The 23597-nt window shown below is 52.0% G+C and overlaps 1 protein-coding gene across 6 annotated transcripts in view; it reads right to left on the bottom strand.

Moving 5' to 3' along the window:
* Nucleotides 1-928: 928 nt before the first annotated feature.
* The window catches only part of PAX2 (paired box 2), a 78910-nt gene continuing 56241 nt past the window's right edge, over nt 929-23597 (bottom strand). For 2 of the 6 annotated variants that reach the window (XM_064488335.1, XM_064488334.1), the window contains 6 exons: nt 22686-22861; nt 20649-20774; nt 20329-20455; nt 6197-6298; nt 3862-3948; nt 929-3397 (listed from right to left, as the gene is read on the bottom strand). In XM_064488335.1, the coding sequence (XP_064344405.1) occupies nt 3276-3397; nt 3862-3948; nt 6197-6298; nt 20329-20455; nt 20649-20774; nt 22686-22861 (740 nt within the window). In that variant the 3' untranslated portion in view covers nt 929-3275. Of the gene's footprint in view, nt 3417-3861; nt 3949-6196; nt 6299-20328; nt 20456-20648; nt 20775-22685; nt 22862-23597 lie in introns of all 6 variants that reach the window. The other 4 variants (XM_031461611.2, XM_031461613.2, XM_064488333.1 and 1 more) reach the window with 3 other exon arrangements.

Genomic DNA, 23597 nt, shown 5'->3' with positions numbered 1-23597 from the left:
CCTTTGTTGGAGAGCTGGAACTGGGAGGCCACTAAAGGTAAGAAGAGAAGACCCCTTACAGGTATCTCAGAAGCAGCCAGGACAATCACTCCATCCCTCCCCCAAACAGGAACAGAAAGACACAGACACACTGATCCTTCATTCGACACCCAGGCACAAGAACAATAAGGGTGTCTGAAAAAATAAACAGTTCTCCCACTTCCCCACCCCTAGACCCACCCAGGGACATGCAGACCCACGCAGACCAACAGAAATGGGAGCGACCCACCAACCACCCACCGACCTAGGCATATGCGCGCCCTCTCCGGGATAGACCAGACCGCACCAATCCAAGCTGCTGCTCGCCCAGGCCCGGACACCGAAAGGCACAAGGGGCGCGCGAGGTGGCTTGAGCCCGCAGGTTCTCCGCGGGTCTCTGCAGTGCTGGGCGCTGTCCGGGCAGGGAAGTAAAAGCGCAGCGAAGAAACCTGTGGCAAGCGTCCGCGGTCTCAGCGGTTTGGATACAGATCCGGGGGATAAAAATTGCAGCTGCGCGGAGGAGCGGAAGAAGGAGACAGGACAGCAACCCTCCACCCACGCAGAGAGGGCCTCCATCGTCGCGTTCTGAGAGCCTGCACCCTAAGTTTGGGTGTGGTTAGAGAGGCAGGGCGACCAAATTGGCTCACTCGAAGTTATTCTGAAGTTTTGCAAATCGAAAACTCAGCCCCAAGGGCGAGGTCGGGCTGGGGAGGGGAGAGTTACTACTGGCGGGCAGGCTTGTCTGGGCCACTGCCTGCTTTCAGCCAACAACGAGAGTGTCTCGGCAAAGGGGTGGGAAGGGCGTCGCAATGGGAGTGTAGCTAGGAGGATTATGAAGTATTTTTTGGGGATCGACCAGTTTGAGGGAAGGCCTGTTGGCAGGTAGAGACAAACCTGGAGCCATGGGGAGTGACATACAAAATTTTATTATTATTATTATTTATTATTATTATTATTATTAATTATTTATTTCTCATGTGCACACACCAAAAAAAAAAAAAGAAAGAAAAAAAAAGAAAAAAGAAAAAAGAAAAGAAAAGAAAAGAAAAAAAGAAAAGAAAAGAAAAAGAATTAAAACGAACCGATGCGCTGTAAGTGGCCAAGGAGACCAGAGCCATCGGGTTTTGAGGGTTTGGCTGGGTCCTGGGTCTGGGGCCCCTGTCTGGCCAGCCCCACAGGGACTGGAATGGGTCGGGCCTCGGAGTTTAAACCTTGACTCGCTCGCTGCCCCGCTCGGGCCACTGGAGCCTGGCTGGGCAACGGCAGTTCCTTTAAACTAATCTCTTTTCTCGTTTTTCCTTTTCAAATAAAAAGGCTCGAAGGGGAGAGAGAGATCTGGGCGAGGACTCCAAGCCTTTTAGGATTTGTTCAAGGATTTTTATTTATTTATTTATTTATCACTTTTATTGACTTTGTTTCTGTTATTTCGAGTCGTCACGATCCACGGGTGAGGAGACATGCAGGGCGCATCGCTGCTACGGAGAGAGCAACTCCAGGGCGGGGCGGCCCGGCCGCCGGCGGCCCAGGGCGCGCGGGGCACAGCCGCGAGGGGCAAGCCCTGGGGCTAGAGCTGCCACCTCTGATCTAGCCTCAGAGGGCAAGGCGGCCGGGGCAGGGCTGGGGAGAAAGGCCGAGGGAGGGACAGAGAGAGACAAGAGACGGAGACGGAGAGAGACAGAGACAGAGGGGGAGAGAAGCAGAGGGGAGAGATGCAGAGGAAAAGGATGAGGAGAGAGCGAAAACACGGAATTACAGAGAAATAGCCAACAAAACAGAGGCGAGAGGAGTCCACAGGACCATGTTCATCATTTTGCATAGAGATTTTTCTTTCGTAATTTTTTTGTAACATAAAAAAATGCCCCCCTCCCCCAGGACGTGCTGTGCTTTAGTGGGCATGTAGCTGTGTCCCCCCCCTCCCCCCCAGCGAGCGGCGACTCTCACAGCACAGACAGCGGAGCGTATCTACAGGCAGGGCGGGCGGGCCAAGGGGACTCTACTGGGCGGGGCGGGGTGGATAGGGCGGGGTTATATACACAGGGGTTCGCCTTCACACGACACACACCGTCTTTCTACAAAGCAGCAGCCTGTTGGGGTTTTGTTTTGTTTTCCTTTTTGCAAAGATCATCATATTAAATAAATGTAGACTTTTTGCGGTTCTGTTCAGTTACTGCCAGAGGGGGAGGCTGGGGGTGGGCAGTCCCCCACTTCCACCCCGCGCAGCTCAGACGGCAGCCCAGAACCTGCTCCTACCACCAGCAGATTGAGAGTCTGTATCGGGGGAGGGGGACATCAAGTAACTGCTTGGGAAAGACCAGTGCCCTTGGCCTGCGGAAACTGGTCCTGAGGCAGGCACGGGAGAGCCTCCGTTGGGGCTGCGAGTTAGGGAGGAGAGATGCAAAGCGTCGTGGGATGGGGAAATAACGGGCAGGAGGGGGAACTGCGAGGTCAGCAGATGGAAGAGATGCTGAGGTAGGGGCAAGGCGAAGCTGAGAGTCTGGTCACTAGTAGGAAGTGCCTGGGCCCTGGGGAACTGGGCTGTTGAGGTGGAGTAGGGAAGAGCCAAGAGTCGGCTCTGTGAGTGCGGGCTGCTGGAGCCTGCGTGCCTTGGGTCTCAACCTTAGAAATACCTGGCGACCCCAACCCGTGTCCCTAGAGCCTGGCCCCCTGTACACCACCATTCCATTCCACCTTTGGGGCAGGGCACACTGGGAGGATGGTGTCAGTCCGGCTGGTGCGGGGGTAAGGACTTTTCCCCGAGGGCTCGGCAGGAGGCTCTTCCTCCTACAACAGAAAGTAGTTTTGTTCTTAATTTCCTTTGCCCAGTCCCTCCAGCGAGGCTTCCTGGCGCGGAAGCGTCCGAGGCGGGCTGCTCCAGGGCTGAGCCGCGCTGCAGTCCGCGCTGATTGTGTGTCACAGAAACGTGTCCCCCGCGCGCAGCGGCGGGCGGGGCCAGAGTCCGGCCGTGTGGCTGATAGGCTCCGGGGCCAGCTTGGGCGAGGCGGGGACAAGCTGGGTCGGGCCCTCCTCGCGACGCCGCGCAGTCCAGGCAGGCGGGGAGCGGAGGCGGGCGGGGTTGGGGGCGGCGGGCCCGGGCCTGAGGGTCCCGCCCGCGATTCCGCCCGCAATTCCACCCGTCCTGTCCGGCCTTCGACGGGGTGAAGTGAAGGGCTGCAGGGGTCCTGGGATGGGGCTGGGTCTGGGGCGGTGGCCGGGAGGCTTCGTGTCGCGTCGGTCCTCCCTCCCTCCGGGGTGGGCGGTCAGACGGGGACGATGTGGAGGCCGAAGCTGTCGGCCTGAAGCTTGATGTGGTCCCCGCGGTAACTAGTGGCGGTCATAGGCAGCGGCAGCAGCGGCAGGGGCGGAGCCCCGGGGGGCGGCACTATAATAATAAGGGGAACCTGGAAGTTAACACAGGAGAAGAATGGGCTGGGTGAGAGGACAAACAGGAGAACAAAAAAGGAAAGAAAAACAAAGAAAAAGACCTCCCCGGGCTGGGGTCTGGCTGGATCCTGGCAGGGAGACCTTGGCTGGGCTGTGGGGCCGGTTGTCCCCAGGAGAGCTGCATTCACTGGGTGGGAGTGGGTCCTGATCGGAGACCGAGGGTAGGGGCGGCGCAGAGCCTCCCTGCGACCCAGGAGGGAGAAGAGGGGAGGAAAGGGGCGGGAGGCGCGGGCGTCCTCTAGGGATCCCGGGGCCTCAGCGCTGCGCTAACGAGCCTGCACGGTTGGGCATCCAAAGGTTGGGTCGCGGGGAGTCGGACCCGCGTCCGGAAGCAGCACGGCCGAGCTGGCCGGCGGGCGGACGGACGCGGTGAGCCGCCGGCCAGCCAGGTGGCGTACTCACTTAGTAAGGCGGGGTTGCTGAATCTCCAAGCCTCGTTGTAGGCCGTGTACTGGGGGTGGCTGTACGGATTGCCGGAGAACTCGCTCCCTGCGGGAGGGCGGGGGAGTGGGGATCAGACACGAGCAATGCTAGGGCGGACCCGACGTGCCCGGCCAGAGGCCTCCCCCGGGTCCGAGGTGCAGGGGCGGCGGGCAGGGCAATGCCCGCTGCGGGCTGGCGGCCGGGTGGAGGCGGAGCAACCCACCGGGTCGGCGTGGGGAGACCCTGCGGTGGGGGGATGGTGCAGAAGCACCGACGCACCTCCTACACTGGCGTGGAGGTGGCTGCGGGGCACTGCCCGCCCGGGGCTCCCCAGCGGAGGCGCTCCGGGCCACCCAGGAAGGGTTTGTTCCGGGTCCAAGCCCGCCTACGCCGCTGCGTAGGGGGCTAGGGCCTTTTTAGTGGAGACTCTGGTTCTAAGAGCCACAGCTCCATAGGGTGGAAGAGGGGGAGGGTGGCCAAGACAGGCCCTCGGGACACTTTGTCCCAGAAAGTCCTGAGAATGGCGTCTCAGCACGGTGCCAGTGCAAGGGGTGGGGGTTCTGCTGGGAAACACCCCTCTCCCTCTTTTCCCTCTAGAGACTCGATACGTGGGCCAGCAGGGGAAGGAGGCGGCGGGATGCAGGTGGACTGCCCGCCGGTCCGCGAGCGGTGAGCGAAGGGCCCCGTGGGCTGGGAGCCGGAAGCTGCTTCCCTCCCTCCGCGGGAGAAAGGCCAGGCCTCCGGGTTTCCCCCTCGCCCTTTCTCCTGTGTGATGACCCCAGACTGTTTACAGTGATCCCTAACCGCGGGTTAAGTAGAGGAGAAGGGGCCCCTCTCGGAGAGGGAGCTGGGGTGGGGGTGGGGGATGCAGCCACTGGAAAGCCTGTTTATTGACGAGGAGGGAAAGCATGCGTGCAGCAGGATAATGAGCTTCTGAGCTCAACTGTGACCAAGAGGAACTGAGCTATCTCCTTCCCCATCGCTAATGAAACAAGTGTAATTTCCTCATCAGCACTAGATTCTGTTTAACGACTCCCCCCTTGCCACCATGAGCTCTCTGCGGCTCCCCTCATCCCCACCTCCTTGCAGACTACCCCCTCCCTCACCCCCACCTCTCTAAGACCTTCTCCAGCCTCCACCTGCTCGCTGCTGGGACCTTCTGGGAAGAATCTCCCTGCCCCCAACATTTCCACCCCCCCCCCACGCAAAATCTGGGAGGGATTTCCTCCTACCCACACCCAACTCTCCTTACCCAGTTCCTCCAACTCCCTTCAGCCCCTGTTCTACACCACCTGACAGCAATCTTCCTCTCTGCCATCCCCTCCCCAAGCTCTGCTTACCCAAGGCTGTCCAGGAATGGGGCCACCCACCCTATTCTATACTCCTCCTTGAGAGATTCTTGAGAACTGAGCTTCAGGGAAGGGGCACACAGAAGGCAGCCAGCAGGAGTGGGTTGCAGGCCCAGTGAGTCTCAGCCTCTTTAAGACAAGAGGGTTTTTTTTTTTTTTTTTGGTGTTTATATGAATAGGAGCTTCAACTCTTTGGCTTCAAGCCCAGCTCCCAATCTGGGGTGAGGGGTTGGGAAGAGCACAACCTCCAGCTACAGTCACCAGACCCCAAATATAGCCTGTCTCTCTGATCCACACAGCCCAGACCCAGCTCCTGTCAGGCAGGGATGGACCAGGGCCCTGGAAGAGCAATGAGGGCCCGGGGATCTTCTGAGGAGATGTGGGGGTGCTCTAGATTATTTCTCTGAAGCTAGTCTCTCTGATTCCTGCCACAGCCTGTCTTCTGTTTGTCTTTCCTTAGGGACTAACTCCCTCTTCTCCCTGGGGTGCGGCCGGCTCTCAACACTGGTCTTCCCTGTGGGTTGGTGTTGACCAGGGTGGCTTTGTCTGAATGACTGACATGCCCCTGGAAATGGTTCTTGGCTCCAAGTTTCCATGGAAACCAGGGCAGGCTCTTCCAAGCAGTGTCAGCTGGCTGGAGGTGGGCTAGGGCACTGGGAGCAGATCTGAGGCTGAGTGCTCCCTGGGCACAGGCTGGGGTGGGTGGGCACTGCAGAGGGGACAGGACATCCAGTAGGGTGCACAAAGGGGGCACTTTTTCAAGTTCCCTCCCTAGGATGTTCATGAGGGAGAATGAAGGACTGGCTGCAGCCTCTAGGGAGAGAGAGGGATAGAACAGCAGTGGTTTGGGGCGAGGGGATGTTGAGTCACCCCCCACCCCCAGCCTCAGACTACAGACCACTCAGTAGCTCACCCACAATTTAGTTACCCCAACTAAATTAGGCAGCTACAGCATTGTCACCTACCAGGCACCATTCCTGCCAGGGTGGAGGTGGGGTAGCTTCCCTGGCCAGTGGGGGGCACGTGAGGGGGGTAACCAGGCAGAGTGGTGCTCGCCATGTCACGACCTGGAAAAACACAAAGGGGAAGGGGTGAGGCCTGGAAGAGAGGGGCCTGCCTCTGCTCCCACCAGGGTGCCCTATGGAAAGGAAACTTAAAGCCCTGAGTACAGTCACATAGGGGCACATCTGAATGAGAAGGTCCAGGTATGCCCTCGCATGTGTCGAAGCTTGTGACCTAAATGTCCTATGATCAGCTGGGTGGGTGCACTTCTCCTCTGTGTAGCTTTGTGGGTCTCTCTGTGCATTTGTGTGTGTGTGTGTGTGTGTGTGTGTGTGTGTGTGTATGTATGTGTGTCTTGTCTGTCTTTGCTTGTGTCTCTGTAGTCTAAACCCAGATGGAGAAGGGAGGGAGATGGCTTGGATTTACTGCTTCCCAGTGAGATATTCAACTGTAGTCTCTCCAGTAGCCAAATGGACCTCTATCATCTTGCTCACTTCTCCCCTCTCTAACACCCCATCTTTCCTCAGGCTTAGAGGATGCCCCACCACCACCCGTACAGGAGCTGATGGGTATTCCTTGTCCTCTCCAAGTAGGGCTGCAGGGGTTGGTCCTGGCAGGTATGAAGAGCAGGGAGGCCAGCCCATGGGCTATTTTGCTGTTAGTGTTTACGGCAGTTAAATGATAGAAAACCATCCCTGCAGTAAATCGGGAGCTTTGAGCTAACAGTGCAAGTGGATCAGATCAAGTTCCAATGAGCAACATCTCTCCCCCTCTAGCTGGTGGACTTCTGTCCCTGGAGATGTCTATTAGCTAGAGTGTGAAGGGTGGGAGGAAGGGCTTTCCTTAGTGTCCTGGAGGTAAGGCAAAGCAAGTCAATATTAGGGAGACACCCATGGTCCAAAGACATCTCCTCTGGAACACAGCTGCACCTGAATGGCCTCCCTTCCTTGCCTGCCCCTTCCAGCACCATGAAGGGGTCACCACCGTCTTTGCAATTTGGCACACTCCAATCTCTAATGACAACAATTCGCCCTCTCCCATGCTTCTGTGCCTCAGAGGCTACTCCATCCTCTTCCGGGTCCTGGGTCCCCTTTATCCTCTCCACATTCTTATACCCCTCTTCAGCCAGTGCCACTCTCCCAGTCTAGTGCCTCTGTCCAACCCTGGGAAGACAAGGTGTGGCTGGTGGCTGGAGGAAGTCATAGAACTATGCATATCTGGCCTACTTTCTTTTCCTCAATTGCCCTAGTCCTTATCCTCCTGATGGCTATTCCAAAGCATCTCTCTGTCTCTCTCCTTTCCCCTCTGCCTTTTAAGTTGACCTCCCCTTTAATTTTCCTGAAGAGTCTGTTTTCTCACCGCTATGTTAACATATCTGAGTGATTCATCCTTCTCTAAGTGGACAGAGATACAGGTCAGGTTTTTGCATTCCCAGCTCCCTGTGAACATTTTCATTAGCTGTCCCACTGTCACCTCAAACCTAAGAGGAATAAAAGCAGATCATCTTCCCCACAGTCAGTTCTACTGACCCACATGAAGACCATCAGACCAAAAACTTTGGAATCCTTCTTACATAGGCTTCCCCCACCCGTGTATGAAGCACTGTCAATTCTCCTTAGCCATGTCTATTACATCTGTCTTATCTCCATTTCCTCCACCACCTCCATAGCTCAGTTCCTAAGCACCTGCCCTTGGTTTGCCACAACAGTTTTTTATTTGTATTCCCTCCCTCTACATTCTCCTCCTTCAATTTCAAATGTCGCTGCTTGGCTAGTCCTCATGAAACATTGATGTGCTTTCATCACATCACTTCCCTTGAAAAAACCATCATTGATTCTCCTTAGTCTACAGTTTGAGTGTCTCTTTGGCAGTCTAGTCTGCCAGGCTTTCCAAAGCCTCCAGGTACTCTTCTCCACCCACTGTTTTCAGCTCTGATCCTTTGATAAACCCCTCCTGGTTTAGTTTGACTGTTTTCCCTGGCTGGATGCTGTGAAACCTCTGCTTTTGCTGTGTCATTTTCTTCTTCTTACTATAGTTTCCCTCCCCTTCCAGCTCAAGCCTTAAAATCCCTACTGTTCTGCCCATTGGAGAAGTTTCTTTCTTTTAAACTGCTATAGTGCCTGTGCTCCCTGGTTTACCATGTCAGTATATTTCATGAAGCATTAGCCCTGTTGTTTCATATCATGCCTTGCTTCCTCAAACAGATTATAATCAAACTGAGGGCAGTGTCCTGTCTTCCGCTCTAGTTTGCAGTTGAGAACATGGTAGATGCTCAATAAAAACATTGATTAATTCTCTATCAATCAATCTGTTACACTTAATAGCCAATAGCCAATTCTAGGTAAGTTATATTGTTTTCTAGCTGTTTCATATATGTTGGTGTCCTTTGAAGAGATAAAGGGTGGGCAAAATGTAAATGTTTGAATCTGCTTTTTCTCTGCAAACAGTTTGAACAATGGATCATGAATCTTTATAGGATGATGAAAGTGCAGGACTCAGTTTTGTCATGCAACAGAATGATTTTCCTCTCTACCTATCTACTATAGCCAATATCTGACATTTTAAAGCTCAAGAACGAACAACAGAATCGAACTGTCAAATAAGAGATCACTTTGGACTCCCAGAGAGATAGAAGAAAGAATCTGTGTTTGCCGTGTTGTGGATTTTTGTTTTTGGTTTTGGTTTTTATTGACTTCTATTGTCAATTAAAGGTACATTCCTCCTGACCATCTCTCAGCAGAGAGGACGTGAAGTGGACAAGCCAGGAATATCAATCCCTAGAGAGATGAATAAAATGGCATTTTGTGGTTAAAAAAGGCCCAAGACAGAGGAGAGTTAGGGAGGATGTAGAGGTTTTGAATTAGAAGAATACAGCAACCCAGTTCTTGGTCTTGTGAGCCTAATGTCCACAGAGCAGCCAGGAAAAGAAGGATGCTTCTTTCTCAGTAAACTGGAATTTAAATGCATCTGAATTCTGATTTTCAGCTGCATGGTTTCCACAATATGTCACACACAAATTCCTTGTACTCTAAGGTTGTGTCATACAACCCCTTACATAGCTTCAGGAGAGAAGAGGAAAGGTGGGATACCAGAAAGGTGTTTCCAGCTAACCTGGAGGTACCCCTATGGCAGTGTTTATTTCCATTGGATTCTTCTCTTGCAAATGGTCCAACTTCCAGCATATAGAAACTTTTGCCTGCTGAAAATCAGCACAGAACTATTGATTGAGAGACACATTTCCAAATTCTGTTGAAAAAAATGAATCTGGGAAGTGCTTTCAGACATTTTTTAAGTGTGCGAGAAGAGACCCAGGATGAGAAAAAGAGCATAGAAGCTTCCCGATGCTCTGCATCCAGCTGTGCTTCTGCCGCTGCAGATTCTGTAAAATCAGAATCATCACCAAGAGGTGCCTGCTCAGGACCCCTGAGCCAACACAGGTATAAGCCACTGCATACAAAGCACTCTCAATGGCTTCATTAGCACACAGGTGATACCTGAAGAGCAGGAACAAATTGACCAAACTCTTGCCAGAGCCATATATTCTTCTAGAACACCATTGTCAATAATGGAAAACACCTACTGCAGGAAGTTTTCAAATTACTAACACCATCATACCATTTGCCCAGCAGCATTCTTTGAGCAAGCCTCTGCTAGTGAGAGAATATGAACGGAGAATGGGGTCTGTGCAAGGAAGAATCGACAGAGAACTGGGCCTTGCATTACTACAGATGGGTGGACAACGGGGAGCAGAGACGGACTCTACAACTGTGAGATGGCACAGCCACCACCTTTGAACAAACAAAAGTACAGAAAGAGAGGAGGATATAGCTCAAGTGGTAGAGCGCATGCCTAGCATGCACAAGGTCCTGGGTTCAATCCCCAGTACTGCCTCTAAAATATATAAATAAAATGAAACTGTTTACCACCCTGCCAAAAAAAAGCACAGAAAGAGGACAAAAGAGCTTCACAGCAGAATACATCAGTTATAAAGTGTGTATCATCTGACAGATGATAGAAGGCAGTAATGCATTAGTTTTGCTCACTGACAATGCTGGGAACATGAAAGTGGCACCAAGAATCATACCTGGATAAGACCCCATGTATTACAAGAGGATGGATATTTCATTTTGAATAATTGCTTCCTAAGATTACCAAATTTTAAAGATGGAAGAGACTTGGAGGTCATCAGTCTAGCTTCTTTGTTTTAAAATTGAGAAAACGGGGGCACAGAGAGGCGGCATGACTTTCCTATGGCAGCAGAGAAAGTAAATGACAGAGCCCAAGTCTGAAACTATGTCCATACCACACTGCCTTTTAATGATAACACAAAGCCAGATACTCCCCAAAAGAGCCAAAGAAAGAACAAAGAAGTCATCCGACTAGCAAAATCTCATATTGTCCCTGCTGTTGTTAAGATGTGGCAAGAAAAACAGGACACAAAGAATAAAATACTGACACCGAAAGTCTGTAGTAAAACTCCATGGGGCGGAGTATTAATCTCCTTTGAGAGTTTTCTGAAAAACAAAGAGGCTCTTCAAGAAACAGGAGTCGCTGGGAATCTAAAGTACCCAGAAGTGTTAGCAGCACTGTACTTGATGAGGATGTCTTCTCAGTTCAACTGCAGAAGTCCCTGAAGATTCTAAAGCCAATTTCTACAGCAATCACTACATCTGAATCAGACAGTGCACTTTTGTCAGACATTCCTTACCAAATGGGCCAGATCAAATCAACTGTTTTGGAGAATCTAAGTGCAGTTCCTTTTACGAGTACAGAGAAAAGCAAAGTGAAAGACTTTATTAAGAAAATTTCAGTCACTGGGTTATTTGTGCTATTTTGTCAGGTCAAAGATCCAAGGGCAGAGTTGCGGTTCTACCGGCACCTAGGCTAGCTAGCATTCACTGAGCACCTACTATTATGCTAGGCACTGTCCTAAATATTTTCTATGTATTATCTCATTTAATCCTCATATCAGCCTACTATGTTCATCTGTTTTTAATCCCCATTTTATAGATGAGAAATGGAAGCTCAGAGGGGGTAAGTATTATGTCCAAGATTTCACAGCTAGAGGGTGGCAGAACCTGGACTAGAGAACGAGCAGTATACTTGGGAACTGATTCTAGAATGACCTTCTCAAATACTGTAGACCCGGAAAACAGATAGCTATTTGGTCCAGGAAAGTAACCTGGGATGATGCTAAGCGAATCCTTCTTATAACAAAACATCTTGCTGGTTCTTGTTTCTTGCATGTTTCAGGTTCTCCCATTTTCTACAGCAAGGGTTTGAAATTGGGGTTCACTGATCCTGTGGGACATCACAGATGTGCTTCAGGGAGTCTATATAAAGCTATATGTAAAAGGTTATAGATACACACATGTAATGGCATTTATCATATTCTCATGAGTCAAAGATTAATAAGCCCTGTTTGTAAAAGGCCCAAAGAACCTCTGTTCTTTGGTGTAAAAAAGACACTGATTTCTTTGAAACTATTTGAATTATACCAACAAACCAGATCATATAAAGAGTGGTCAAATAAGGAAGTAGCAGGGTGGCTTATCTCAAGTAAGGCAAATGTCAGCAACCAGAAGACCAAGGAAATAAAAGGAAGCTGCCAAAGCAGAAGAGATGCTGCTTGGTGATGGCAAGACAACAAGACTTATTAGACACAGATTTATACAGCAAAAGTTATATCCAGTGAGTTTAGAGATGCTTTCCCTTAGCATCTTTCTCTGAAAATGAGCACTTTTGCTATCCACTTGACACTGTGGAGGACCCTAAGGCCAGAAAACATAACTCTTGTTTTACTCTCCTAACCTCAAGTTTTGTGTGCTTCTCATAAGAGAGTGAAAATGAAGACATTAGATTGCTTCAAGGTTGGCAGTCTGTGCCTGCCTTTGACACAAACATAATACTTCCAAAAACACACAGTTATTAAATTTTTAATTACTGCCTAAATATACTGTACAATTACATTTACTATACCAATTATGACCACTTTAGGACCAATCCAGGTTATACAGAATACACTAAAGTAACAAACTTTAAATCTGTAAAAGATGCTTTAAAAGGAGAAGGAAAGAGTTTTCTACATATTTAATTTTGTTCCTTATTTCCCAAATTTCCAAATCTTCCCAAAGGTTTCTCCTGGGGGTAGAGATGCCCATGTGAGGGGCCCCAGCCCCAGCCCCAGGCTTGGCCCTACAGCTCCTCCTCCTGATGCTCGCCTGCTCCGGGTTCCAGTAGAGGGGGCTGTGCCGGCAGCTCAGGGCAGCTGCTCTTCTAGCTGAACTCACTTTCCACTGACAGCTGGACCTTTAGTCCCCGGTGTGTCCTAGGCAGGGATGCTGCCCTGATCTTTGTGGGCTAAGTGAGGTCTGCACCTCGACAGCCAACCAGCCAGACACAACCAGTCATGCTGTTCCCACCCCTTCTCCTCCCAGCACGCTGCCCTTGGCTCGGCTGTGGTAGCCTGCTGGCTAAGGGCCCCACAAGAGGTGGTTTCCTTCTAAGCCGGCTGGATCAAGGATGGAGCTGCAGCCTCGGGATCCTGGGATAAGGACAGGGAGTGTTGGGGAGAATCACATTTTCAAAGAGCTGAAACAGAACTTGACTATCATCTAGTCCAAGTCCCTCATTTTACAGAGGAAGAAACTGAGGCTCAGAGAGAGGGTAGACATCCCAGCCCTCTCCTCTTTTCATTTGCCCGGGCTAGGGCTACCGTTTCTGGCTCCATTAGCAAATCAAGTGAAGATTGGAGCTGGGCAGGTGCTGGCACCCTGGAGGCTGGGCCCAGGCTTGCTGATGGGCTCAGAGCAAGAGAGACCCTCGTGCTGGGTGGGCAGAGGTTAAGCCTGTTTGCACAGTCTCCCGATACTCCAGGTCTCCCAGTTCCTCTCTGGCTTTATTTTGTTCTCTGAGAGCACTGAATTGTCAGCTCTAATCCTTCCGAAAGTGCAGCGTTTTTCAGGCGCTCTGTGTAAGTGAAACCCTAATCCCAAGGAAAACGGCCACTTAAGCTGCTGGAGCATTAGGCTGCTCTCCGAGCCTGCCACAGGATTTCCTCCCTCCCTGCCCACCAGCTGGGCTGCCACCGAGGAGGAGAGGAGAGGATTCCAGACTGAAGGTGTACAAAGCCCTCTACGAAGTAACAATAGTGGCCGGGCTTGCCTCCCAAAGCTCAGGGTTGAAAAAGTGCTGGCTTGTTTGTCCTGAGGCTACAGCTAATAGTAGGGAAGGAAGGATTCTGATCACCTTGGCAGGGAGGGTGGGGGTGGGATCATTCTGTCACCTTTCACGGTGGCTGGCTCTCTGGGGGAAACAGGCTTTCAGGTCTTACCTAGGTGACCCTGAGACCACCAGGACATTTCTGGGCCCTTGGTCCCAATACATACCTGTAACAGTCACTGGGACACCACTATTTAGGATTTCTGGTCATTTAGAAAGGCTGGGTTGACTGATTTCACTTTTACTTAGCCAAACTTTTCTTGTTAGAAAGTGCCAAATAATAAAGTAAACAGGCTTAGTGCTGGGGGATCCCCCTTTGGAGACCTCTCCTTTGGGACACATCAAGCATCTCAAACATCTGCAGCAGCTGAAAGGGTCCCTATAACCCGGCTAGCCAAGAAAACAGTGCCAGTGTTTTCTATTAGGCAACACTTTGTTGGCCTGAAGTTGGCTACTGCTTGCACTTGAAATAAAGACCACTGATTTCTTGAAGATATTTTGATTCAAATTCAAACTGTCCTCCCTCCTTGATCTCTAAATGAATTAGTGAGACCATGCTGTGGAGGACCCAGCACAGTTCATTTGGCATGTGCCACCTTTGGGTCTCATGGACAGAGGGAAGAGATAAAGGGAGGAGTCAAGAGGAAAGGCCCTTGATGGTGATGGGCCAAATCTGAGCTCTGTTTAGAAGGCCATAGAAACTACATCTTTGTTAAGATGCCTGGGAACCCTTCATACCTTCTTCCTCCTCCCCATGCGTCTCCTCCCCACTGTAGCTCCATTAGCAGCCCCATGTGCTTCTGTCCAAAGCACCCTCCTGGGGAGGGCAGCCCATCACCCACTGGGATGGCTGATGGGTACAGACATGGATGTGGAATTGGGGCTGGAGATTGGGGTGGTACAGCTTTTATTCTGTTCAAATTTATTCTGTTCAAATCCTAGAGTAGATTAATGCCTTTTCTTTGCAATGTCTTCCCTCCAGAGGTAGACTGGATAAAGGAGGAAGGGAAAGAGCCCTGATCCGATGACTCCCTTGGCTGCAGACCCAAGGCACCCACATTATCTGTCAATGTCTCATTGCTATGGAAATGCCCCCGTAATTAAATCAAAGCTGAGGTCTGGGGGCTGGAGGTCCTTGGGGATGTGGTTGGAGGCTAGCTTCTTTCCAATGGGCCTTCTCAGCTGAAGAGAAGCCCTTTGGCTTGGTTCAGCCTCCACAGCAAAAGGCTCTCCGACTGGCCGTGTGTCTGAAGTAGCCACAGCCCTCTCCTTTCAAGGTTGGAGAGGAACTCTGATGTCTGTGCCCTAAATTCCTCTAGCTAATCAGGGGCTTTGAGCAGACAGACAAGACTAGGAGACTCCCAGCCTCCTTCAGAAACATTTCTCAGCCTTTATTGCCCTCTCCTCCCCCAAGGGGCTGGCCAAGGGCTAAGCTGTTTGTTTTATGGAGGGAAATGCAGTCCCATTGGAAGGGGGTTGTTAACTACAGGAAAGAGGCACTTCCCAGAGGTCCTCAGGACTCCCTGAGCAGGAGGAGGAGGATTTTCCAGGGTCCACACCTCTATCTGCTAAAAGGCCACTTTGCTAACCATCCCAGATGCGGGCAAAGAGTCTGAACTTCTAAGAGTTTGCAACTCTTTCTCCGAAGCTGAGCCCACACTACTCTCCCCTGTCTCTAGGCTCCGGCGACCAGCCCCTGCTTTCCTTTGAAATTTGCCTTACTGGCCTCCTCCACCACTGCTCAAATTTGTCAGCTTCCAGGAGACAGCATCTTCTGCTCCCTCTCCCTGCCTTGGGTACTTCTCTCTTAGGCAGCATCCACATCTCCTCGTAGATCTTAGCTACAGATTTCTTCAGAGCTGCAGTCTCTGGGCATCAAGAGAAGTTTCTCCCAAGCTCTTGAAACAAACCACTTTCTCCCCACCCAGGGTGGGGAAGCTAACAAGGCTTTTTTTTTCTTTTTTCTACGAGGGAGGAATGGACTGTCCCTGTTATGGTTCTCCAACGTTCAGCCATGTTTCCAAAGAAAAGGGAATATTCTCTGCTGAGACTTAGCAGTCTGGGAGCTTGGATCAGCCGGGGACAGGCTCTACTTTCAGGGCTGCCTGTGACTCATCTCTTTCCATGCCTCCTGAGCCCCCAAGCAATACACTAGAGGTGTATTCTTTGCCCTTTAAGATCTCTATTATCTGACAATTTGCTGAGCGGTTGTGGGGAAGGGGATGTGGGATCAAGATCTGTGATGAACACAAATCATACTTCTCTTTTATCTTTCTTAGAAATTAAACATACTTACTTTATAGTTGCTTTTGGATTGTTCTATCATCCTTAGTTCTTGGGGTTGTAATTGTCCTATTTATTACTTCGGCAAACTCTCCCTCATGATAGTTTGTGTTCATATGTGTGTGTAATTTTTTATAGCAAGGTCATCTTTTGTGGTGGATTTTTTTTTCTGTAGGAGTCCCATGTGCCCTGGATTGTAGAATGTCTCTGCAAGGAAAGTTTACTCTTGTTCCTGCTGGGATTTCTGAGCAGGTTACTATCCTGGACAAATTTTTATGTAAGTTCTTGGCTGGGGGTTCCTGTCACATCCTCATGGTATAAATTTGGACTCTGAACCAAAGGTCAGGCTTGGGAAATGGAGAAATGGAGACATTATTTTCTCTCACTTGCTTCCCTGGGCCACTGGGATGAGTTTGTGTGTTTCCCTTTCATGGATAGTGCTGTCCTGCTTGGTTCCTAGCTTTATGCAGGGGAACACTCAGTTCTAGCTTCCTGCTTCTCTTGGGCCCAAGGTCATGTCTTCTGTCTGATGTGTTACAACCTTAGCCTCCCTGCAGTCAGGGTCTACCTCCAGTGTGATACCAGGAGGCTCTCATACAGGGCTTTGAGTCTCCCTCTATTGCTGGCACCAGAGAGTGAGGTTTGGTTATGAATTAACAATTCTTGTTTTTATATTTATCCAGCTGTGTTCTGGTGAGTTTAGCCTGCCCTGTTTCTGGACATCAATCTCATTCCTCCATTACCCATCCTGGACTAAAATGAGGGTGGTGAGGACTATGCTTGCACAAAGTTCTCCCAGTGCTCTGCAGTGAGGCCCACTAGAGGCCCGTGAAGCCCACTGGTGCAGCAGCTCTGGGGCCCGGCGCATCCCTCGGCTTCTAGAGTGAGAATGGAGAACTGCTGTACAACCCCGACATCCTCCAGCACCATCTTGCTCCATTTGGGCTCCAGGGTAGGGAACCTGCTCTCAGCTTCAGGGCAGACTCTCACCAGCTCCAGGGACTCTCTAAATGCTCAGAAGCATCTCCAAGTGACTTTGGGAATCTGAAGCTACTATTTATCTTCTCCTTCCACATCAACTTAAGGACATCACAGCCAAGGTCCTCTCAAGCTCCCCTGTGGCTGCAGACCTGGCCAGGCACCAGACGGGAGGGGTTGAGGTGAGGAGGTCATGGGGAAGGGGGCTCTTTTCTAGCAGTGTTGGGGACTTGAAGGCACCAGCACACAGTTGGAGCCAGAGTCCTCACAGAAGAGGCCCTGACCCAGAGGCCCCTGGGACTACTGAGGTGTTGATGGCAGCTGGCTGTGGGGTCCTCTGGAAGGGTAAGAAGGTGGCAGCCACAGCCAGCCAACCTGAGGAAGCCCCCACTCTCTCATCTAGTTGGTCCCTTTTTCCTTATCACTTAGGAGAGACTCGGCTCTGTTCCAGACCAGCAGCCTAGAGCAGTGGGCTGGAGAGAAGAGATGCCGCTGAGCTAGAGCAGCCCAGCGGCGGAGGGGAAAGTGGGTGATAAATTTAAATAACCAGCTTGACTTGGCAGCTTGCTGAGTTGTGATGCAGTGAAATTAAAATCTCGGCAGAACTTGCAAACACTACCCAGAAAAATCAGTCTCTCTCCCTGGTTTCCTGATGGAAGGTGGGGAGGGGAGGCTTGCAGGACGAGCCCCAGCCTCTGGCAGCCACCCTTGCTTGCAATGTGATTAGCTGTGTCCTGGCCCACTGGGCCCCACTCTCCCCTCCACACAATAGTCCCGGCTCCTCTCTCCTCTCAGTCCTGACCTTGTGGAACAGCTGCATCAAGTGGCTGGTGAGGTTTGAAATCAGCCTCCAGTGCCAGGAGGTGGCAGGAATATCAATAAGGTTGGCTCCTCAGGTTGGGCTAGAGCTTCCTGGGCCCGTTTCCTTGGGACTCAGTCTCAAAGGTTTGCAGCCTTAGCTGCATGTCCCCAGGGAAGGAGATGAGCTGGATGTTAAAGACGAGGGGGATGAAGACAGCTCCTTGAACTCCTTGTCACACTCAGGCCAGGCTGCGAGGACAGGCTGCCCTCCCTGCTCTCTCACCTTTAGCCCACACCTGGCCAGGATCACCTACTGGAAAGGGCTTCCCCTTTTCCTTCTCCACCAAAGCCCTTCGTATTCTCCAACCAAATAAGCTTTTAAAGAATCTTTGAGGGGAATTTTTATCAATGCACCAGAAGCCACTCCCATATCCCAGCTGTGCTTGGAGCCTGGTTCTCACAGATGCCAACATCTTTCTAGAAGAACTCACCCAAGTCCACCTCTCTGGCATCTGCTCCCCTTACAGCACTGCTCACCGCTACCCACAAACTCCTGGCCCGCAGGCCAACTTGCTGGACCGGCTCCTGAGACGGCACTGCCAAACTCTCCAGGCACTGCCCTGTTTCTCACCTTGACAGTACGGCCAGCAAATTCTGTTCATCCCCATAATAAACACATCATGAATCATTCATCTTTAATAGATTATGCAAATTAGGGGGACATAAAATCAACAAAGATCAATACCTGCAGCCGTTTAATTGCCAGCAAAAACATTTTAAGAATGAGCAGAATCTGTAGCCCTTTCTCAGATAATGGCACCATTAATCCGAACATTGGATCTTGGCCTAAGTGTAGAAAAATCATTCCCTGCCCCCTACGCCTTTCCTCCTCCCCTCCCCCACCTCTCCACACACTTCACTCTTTTTGGTAATTTCCAGTTTCTGAGCGAGTTTCCCCGTCATTACCACTGGTGAACAGCTCCGAATGTTAATGGTTCTGCTTTTGTTACTCCTCGCTTGATTGAAATGTCGCATACAGATTGAGATGTTAGTGCTAACTTGCCACCTGGGAATGTCAAGCTGGGTCTGAAATGAACTTTTCTCACACTTGGATCCAGATGGATCAGCCGGAGATGTTCCCAGGCTGAGCTGGGACCATTCCAGGGCCATGGGGGGGAGGCGGGCAGGGGATGCTCAAGGTGGAGGCACTTTTCTGCACAGCCCAAGTTCTCCTGCAGCAGGAACCCTGTCCCAAAGATCCATCTCTCCACCCCAGAAAGCCCCTGCCTTCTGAACTGTGGCCTTGGGCTCAGGGAAGCCCAGCTGGGGTTAGAGAAAAGTCTCCTGGGCTGTTTTGCCAGCTGCTTGGGGTGGCCACCTTTGGGAAGTGACCACTGTAACTCTCAGCAGATCATGAGAAAATGTGGCCTGCCTAGGCCATCGCTCTTCCTTGGAGCAGAATACCCATAGCTCGGAGAGTTTCCAAGCTGGGCGCAGGAGGGCTCCTGCTGAGGGCCAGTTGATGATAGGCTATGTCCTGATCCAGCTAGGCTGTCACTCCCAAAAGCATGCCCAGTCCTCCAACACTTCCAGAATGCAAACTCTGATTGTCTAGCTAAAGAGCTCAACTCTGTCTGGGCCAGAAACAGTTGTACCAGACACTCCTTAGGGAGAAACTGGGAAAGCTAACAACGAGGCTCTCCCAAGCCCTCCAGGCAGAGGCTGGGTGGCCACTCAGCCCGTCTCAGGCCTGAGCCATTCTCAGAACAGCTCCAGATCAGAAAGAAGCAGGGCCCTGTCCTCCAGTGGGGTCATGCATGCTCCCTGTCTTTGCCACTGGCCGTGACCCTGGATGTCTGGTTCCCAGGCTCCCCATGCTCCGCAGGTAATGCCTCAGTGTCTCCCAATCCCCACCAAGACCCTTCTCAATCATTCTGTCTCCCAAGGAACCAACGGCACATTGGCTTTGTGTCTCCAGAATAATTAGGTGAATTTTAATAACACCTCAACACGTGTCTCTCCCACTCGGGTTCCTTCCTGGCCCGGAAACCCTTCTGCAGTGCCAGGTGCCTTCCCTAGTCCGCAGCTCTGCGGCCTGGAGCTTGGTTGGCCGAACTGTCACTTGCGCTGCACCTTGGTCTGCTTCCCCTCTAGCTGCCTCTGCTGCTCCTCACTCATGAGGGCCCTTGGATTAGGTGCCTCCTCCTCCTGCATTTGACTGTGGGACAGGCAGGACCCTGTCTGGCCTTGAAATCAAGCCTCAGTCTCAGTGATTTCTCTGGGAAGCTGGAGAAGAGCTGAAATAATTGAGCTTATCTATAACCACAGAGCTGGATGCCATGCCCTGATGCCCAGAGCCACAGCTTTGACACACTCAGGCTGCCGGAGGAGAGGAAAGCTGGTCCCCCAGGAGCCTGGGGGATACAGACTGTGGAGGCTCGATACTGGGCACTCATGCTCCACCGTTTGTCCCCTGCAGTCTTCTGCGCACATTCTAACAAGAGGCTCATAATTCTGGCCACCTTGGTGGAGGCAAGAAAAAGGGCAAAGATAGGCAAGAGGATGGACAGAAAGAACCAGCGATCCCCTCTTCTGGCTTGGATCTTTCCAGGCTGAAGCTCACAGAGACCCTGACCACGATTTTTTCTCCCACTTCTGAGCACATCTGTTCAGAAAGCACCCTGGTTTTTGGAGGCTCCCTCTCCTCAGAGATCATGGCAGGGAGCCCACTTGTCACCCTGGGCCCCAGATGGCACGGGCTGAGGCGCTGCCACTGAAAGCAGCTTCCCCACCCTCCTGGAAGCCCCCTTACCGGTCACAACAGGGTATGTCTGTGTGCCTGACACGTTGCTGCCCAGCTCAGGGTTGGTGGATGCAGATAGACTCGACTTGACTTCATCAAGCCCAGGGGTCAGGGCTGGGAGGGAGTACTCGTTCCCCTGGGAGGAGAAAGAAAAGAGACGGCTCGCTATTGATGCACACAGGCGGAGAGAGGGCTCAGTGTGCAGATGGGGAGGAGGAACGGGGAGCCCTCCCAGATGGGGTGGAAGGAGATGGCCAGGCAGAGGGCGGGGAGGGTGGGAGGGGTGGGTTTGATGAATGATGGGGAGTTGTGTGTGGGTGGGGGCAGACCTGACTTTGGGAAGCTGAGGTGCAGCTTGTACATTCTCGGTGGTTATCCCAGCACCCTTTACGTTTCTGTAGCATCTCCTGCCTCAGAAGCCCCAAGGGTGGAGTGTAGCAGTGGGAATCCCCCTGCTGAGAGGCAAGGGGTGTTTTAAGGTCCCCCTGGAGTGGCGAGTCTTGGGGAGGAGGGGTGAACCCTGACTCGATGGCAGAAGCAGTAGTTGGGGGAAGGGCCTAGGGGGGCCTCCAGCCTGGCACTGCTGGGCTGGCTGATCGGGTGCTGGCGCCCCTTTTTAAAAAACAAACAAAGACAGCCCCACAGGCCCCTCGCTCTCTGCCTGTGCAGTGGGGTATGAAATTGGGGAGGGGGAGAGTCCACATGGCTAACAGAAGGGTGGGAGGGGGCCAGTCATTGACTCTGAAAGGGTGTCCTGCCCGAAACACTCGGGTAATTGCCTTTTTATTGCAGCCACCGCCAAGCCAGACCCCAGAGCTGGGCCGACCAGGAGCCCGCACAAAGCAGGAAAAGTTGCTCTGATTAATATTACGTTAAATTAAAACTGATTTTCTGCTCTTTCGGGTCCGTTTTTTTCCCTTCCGCTTCCTGGCCCCCCCAGAGGGCCCCCTCCCCTCCCTGGGTGGACAGGATTGCCTCGTCATTTCCAATTCCTTCTCGTATTGATCTTCCTGTAGAAATCAGTTTTGTAATTAGCTGCAAATTAGGCCTTCTACTGGGGGTGAAGCTGCCCCCTGATTTATCACCAGAGTAATTCGCTGTGATCGGAGAGAAATTAAAATGAACTCAATTAGGCTTCGGATTTGCTTTATGGGCCCTGCTCCGAGTTTCAGGGGGAAAAATGACTGTGCTGGTGTTTAATAGTCTAATGAAAGTAAATAAAGGTTATTCATTGTAATACAGCCGGGGACTCAGGGAGGGTGCACAGAGCTGCCCGCCTCGGCCGGCTCCTCCTTTGTTGGTTTATGGCTCAGGGCACCTTAAAAAGACTTTTGATTTTTGTTTTATGAAGACAAACAGCTTATGGGATAAAAGGACGGGCGGGGAGAAAGGCGAATGGCTGGGAACTGCTGGAGTCCTAGAGTGGAACTCTGCTGCACAGAGCCCGTGGGGCTGTGCTGGTGCGCGCACGCGTGTGTGTAAGCACTGTAGGCTGTGCTGCGCTGCAGTTGTGGGCCTGGCCTGAGCCGGAGTGTGGGGGGAAGGGGTGTGTGCTCCCGTGTTGCGGCGTGTGCACTAGGGGTGATCCTGATGTGTGGGTGGACTTGGGCGTGGAGGTGTGTGGAGCTGATAGTCTGGGGGGACCACACACCTGGCTGACAGGGCTGTGCTGTGAGTCCTGTGGGTTGAGGGGGGATGGATGGTGGGTGGTGGTGGTGTGTGAACACATGCACACGGGTAGATGTGGGGAGTTAGGAGAGGTGTTTTTACGCTATGTATTGTGCCAGTGTGTCCTGGGCTGCGTCCCATGCTGTGTCTGTGGGAAGTATGGACTCTGAGGCGTAGGCTGTAAGCCTATCTGGGGTCACACTGGACAGTTGGATTAGGGAGCAGGAGGCAGGCACAGTGGGCTCACCTCCCACCAACGGGCAAGAGGAGCAACCCAGGCTTACGTGGACTTTCTATAGGGTCCTGGAGACATTTAGGCAAGTGACATTCCTGAATATTCTATACCAGAAGCACGGAATGGCAGGGCTGGAAGGGACCTGTCAGATCATACATCCAAGCCTTTCATTCTATAGACAGGAAAACTGAAGATAGGACTTAAACTGGAAAGGGATAAGATTTACCTAAGGCCACAATCATACCCAGACCTTATGATTTCTAACTATCACATACCATGATGATTTTTCTTAGCTCTGCTATAATGGCCTCATGTGAGCGTGTTCACACAGTGTACACACAGTACACCTATATTGCATGTGCAATGCTGGGTGTGCACGTGGCAGGCCTGTATGCACATCCCCCAGAGGCCTTGGTCTGCCCAGTCCCTTTCCATCTATGCAAGCAGAAAGCTCCTTCCTCACCTGTTCTGATTTGATGTGCTCTGATGCCTGGAAGACGTCAGGGTAGGAAGGACGCTCAAAGACACGGTCCAAAGCTTCCAGCTGCTGCTGGGTGAAGGTGTCAGCTCGCAAGTGCTTCCGCAAACTATCCACGCCACTCTGGGAGTCTCCATTGGGGACTGAGCCCTCGGACACATCTGGAGGACACATGGACACTTGGGACATGAGCACAGGCCAGCAGAGGCAAAGAGCAGTGCAGTGGGCAAAGGGGGTGGGCACCTGGCTCGGCACCCAGGGCTTTGCATCCCTGCTTGGAACCCTTACTCCCAGCTTTGAGACTGGAAGTGCTGGCCCAGGGGCTGGCCATGCCTCAGAGACCTGGCTGAGGGAGCCAGAGCCTCTGAATGACCTGGGAAGAGAAGAAGTTGTCACAGCTTGGAGGGTAGGGGGATAGGGTAGGGTGGGAAGGACTAGGCAGAGGTGGAGCCAGAGGGGCTCCTAGAGGCTGTCTCCCCAGGGCATGGCTACCTCCTGAACCCCTTCTCTCCCCAGCCTGGGTCATCCTGAGGGAGGAGCTGGGTGTCTTGGGCTGGCATTACCAAGCCTGTGGAGAATTGAACTGGGCTCTGAGATGAATTTCAGTTCCACTGACTCTAAGGGTGGAAAATCATCAAATCTCCGAGGCTGAGTGTTACATGGAGACTTGGTGAAGTAATTAACTTCACCACTGAGGAAGGAGGGACTCTGAGGGCTAAGCAGAGGCATTCTGCTCGCGTTGGGCCAGGCCTGAGATTGCAGCAAAAGGACAGCTGGTGGCACGTGAGTGTAAAACGCCAACTTGGGCAGAGACTGAAGACCACTGCTGTGCCAGGGCCACACTTCTCAGCCTCTGTCCCTGACCTGGACCCCGGCTAGGCTTCCACCAGACACCCA

This window comes from Camelus dromedarius, chromosome 8, assembly GCF_036321535.1.
Source record: "Camelus dromedarius isolate mCamDro1 chromosome 8, mCamDro1.pat, whole genome shotgun sequence".
NCBI classification, from domain to species: Eukaryota; Metazoa; Chordata; class Mammalia; order Artiodactyla; family Camelidae; genus Camelus; species Camelus dromedarius.
Note: the sequence above shows the minus strand (reverse complement) of the source record. Positions and strands in the feature narration are given on the sequence as shown.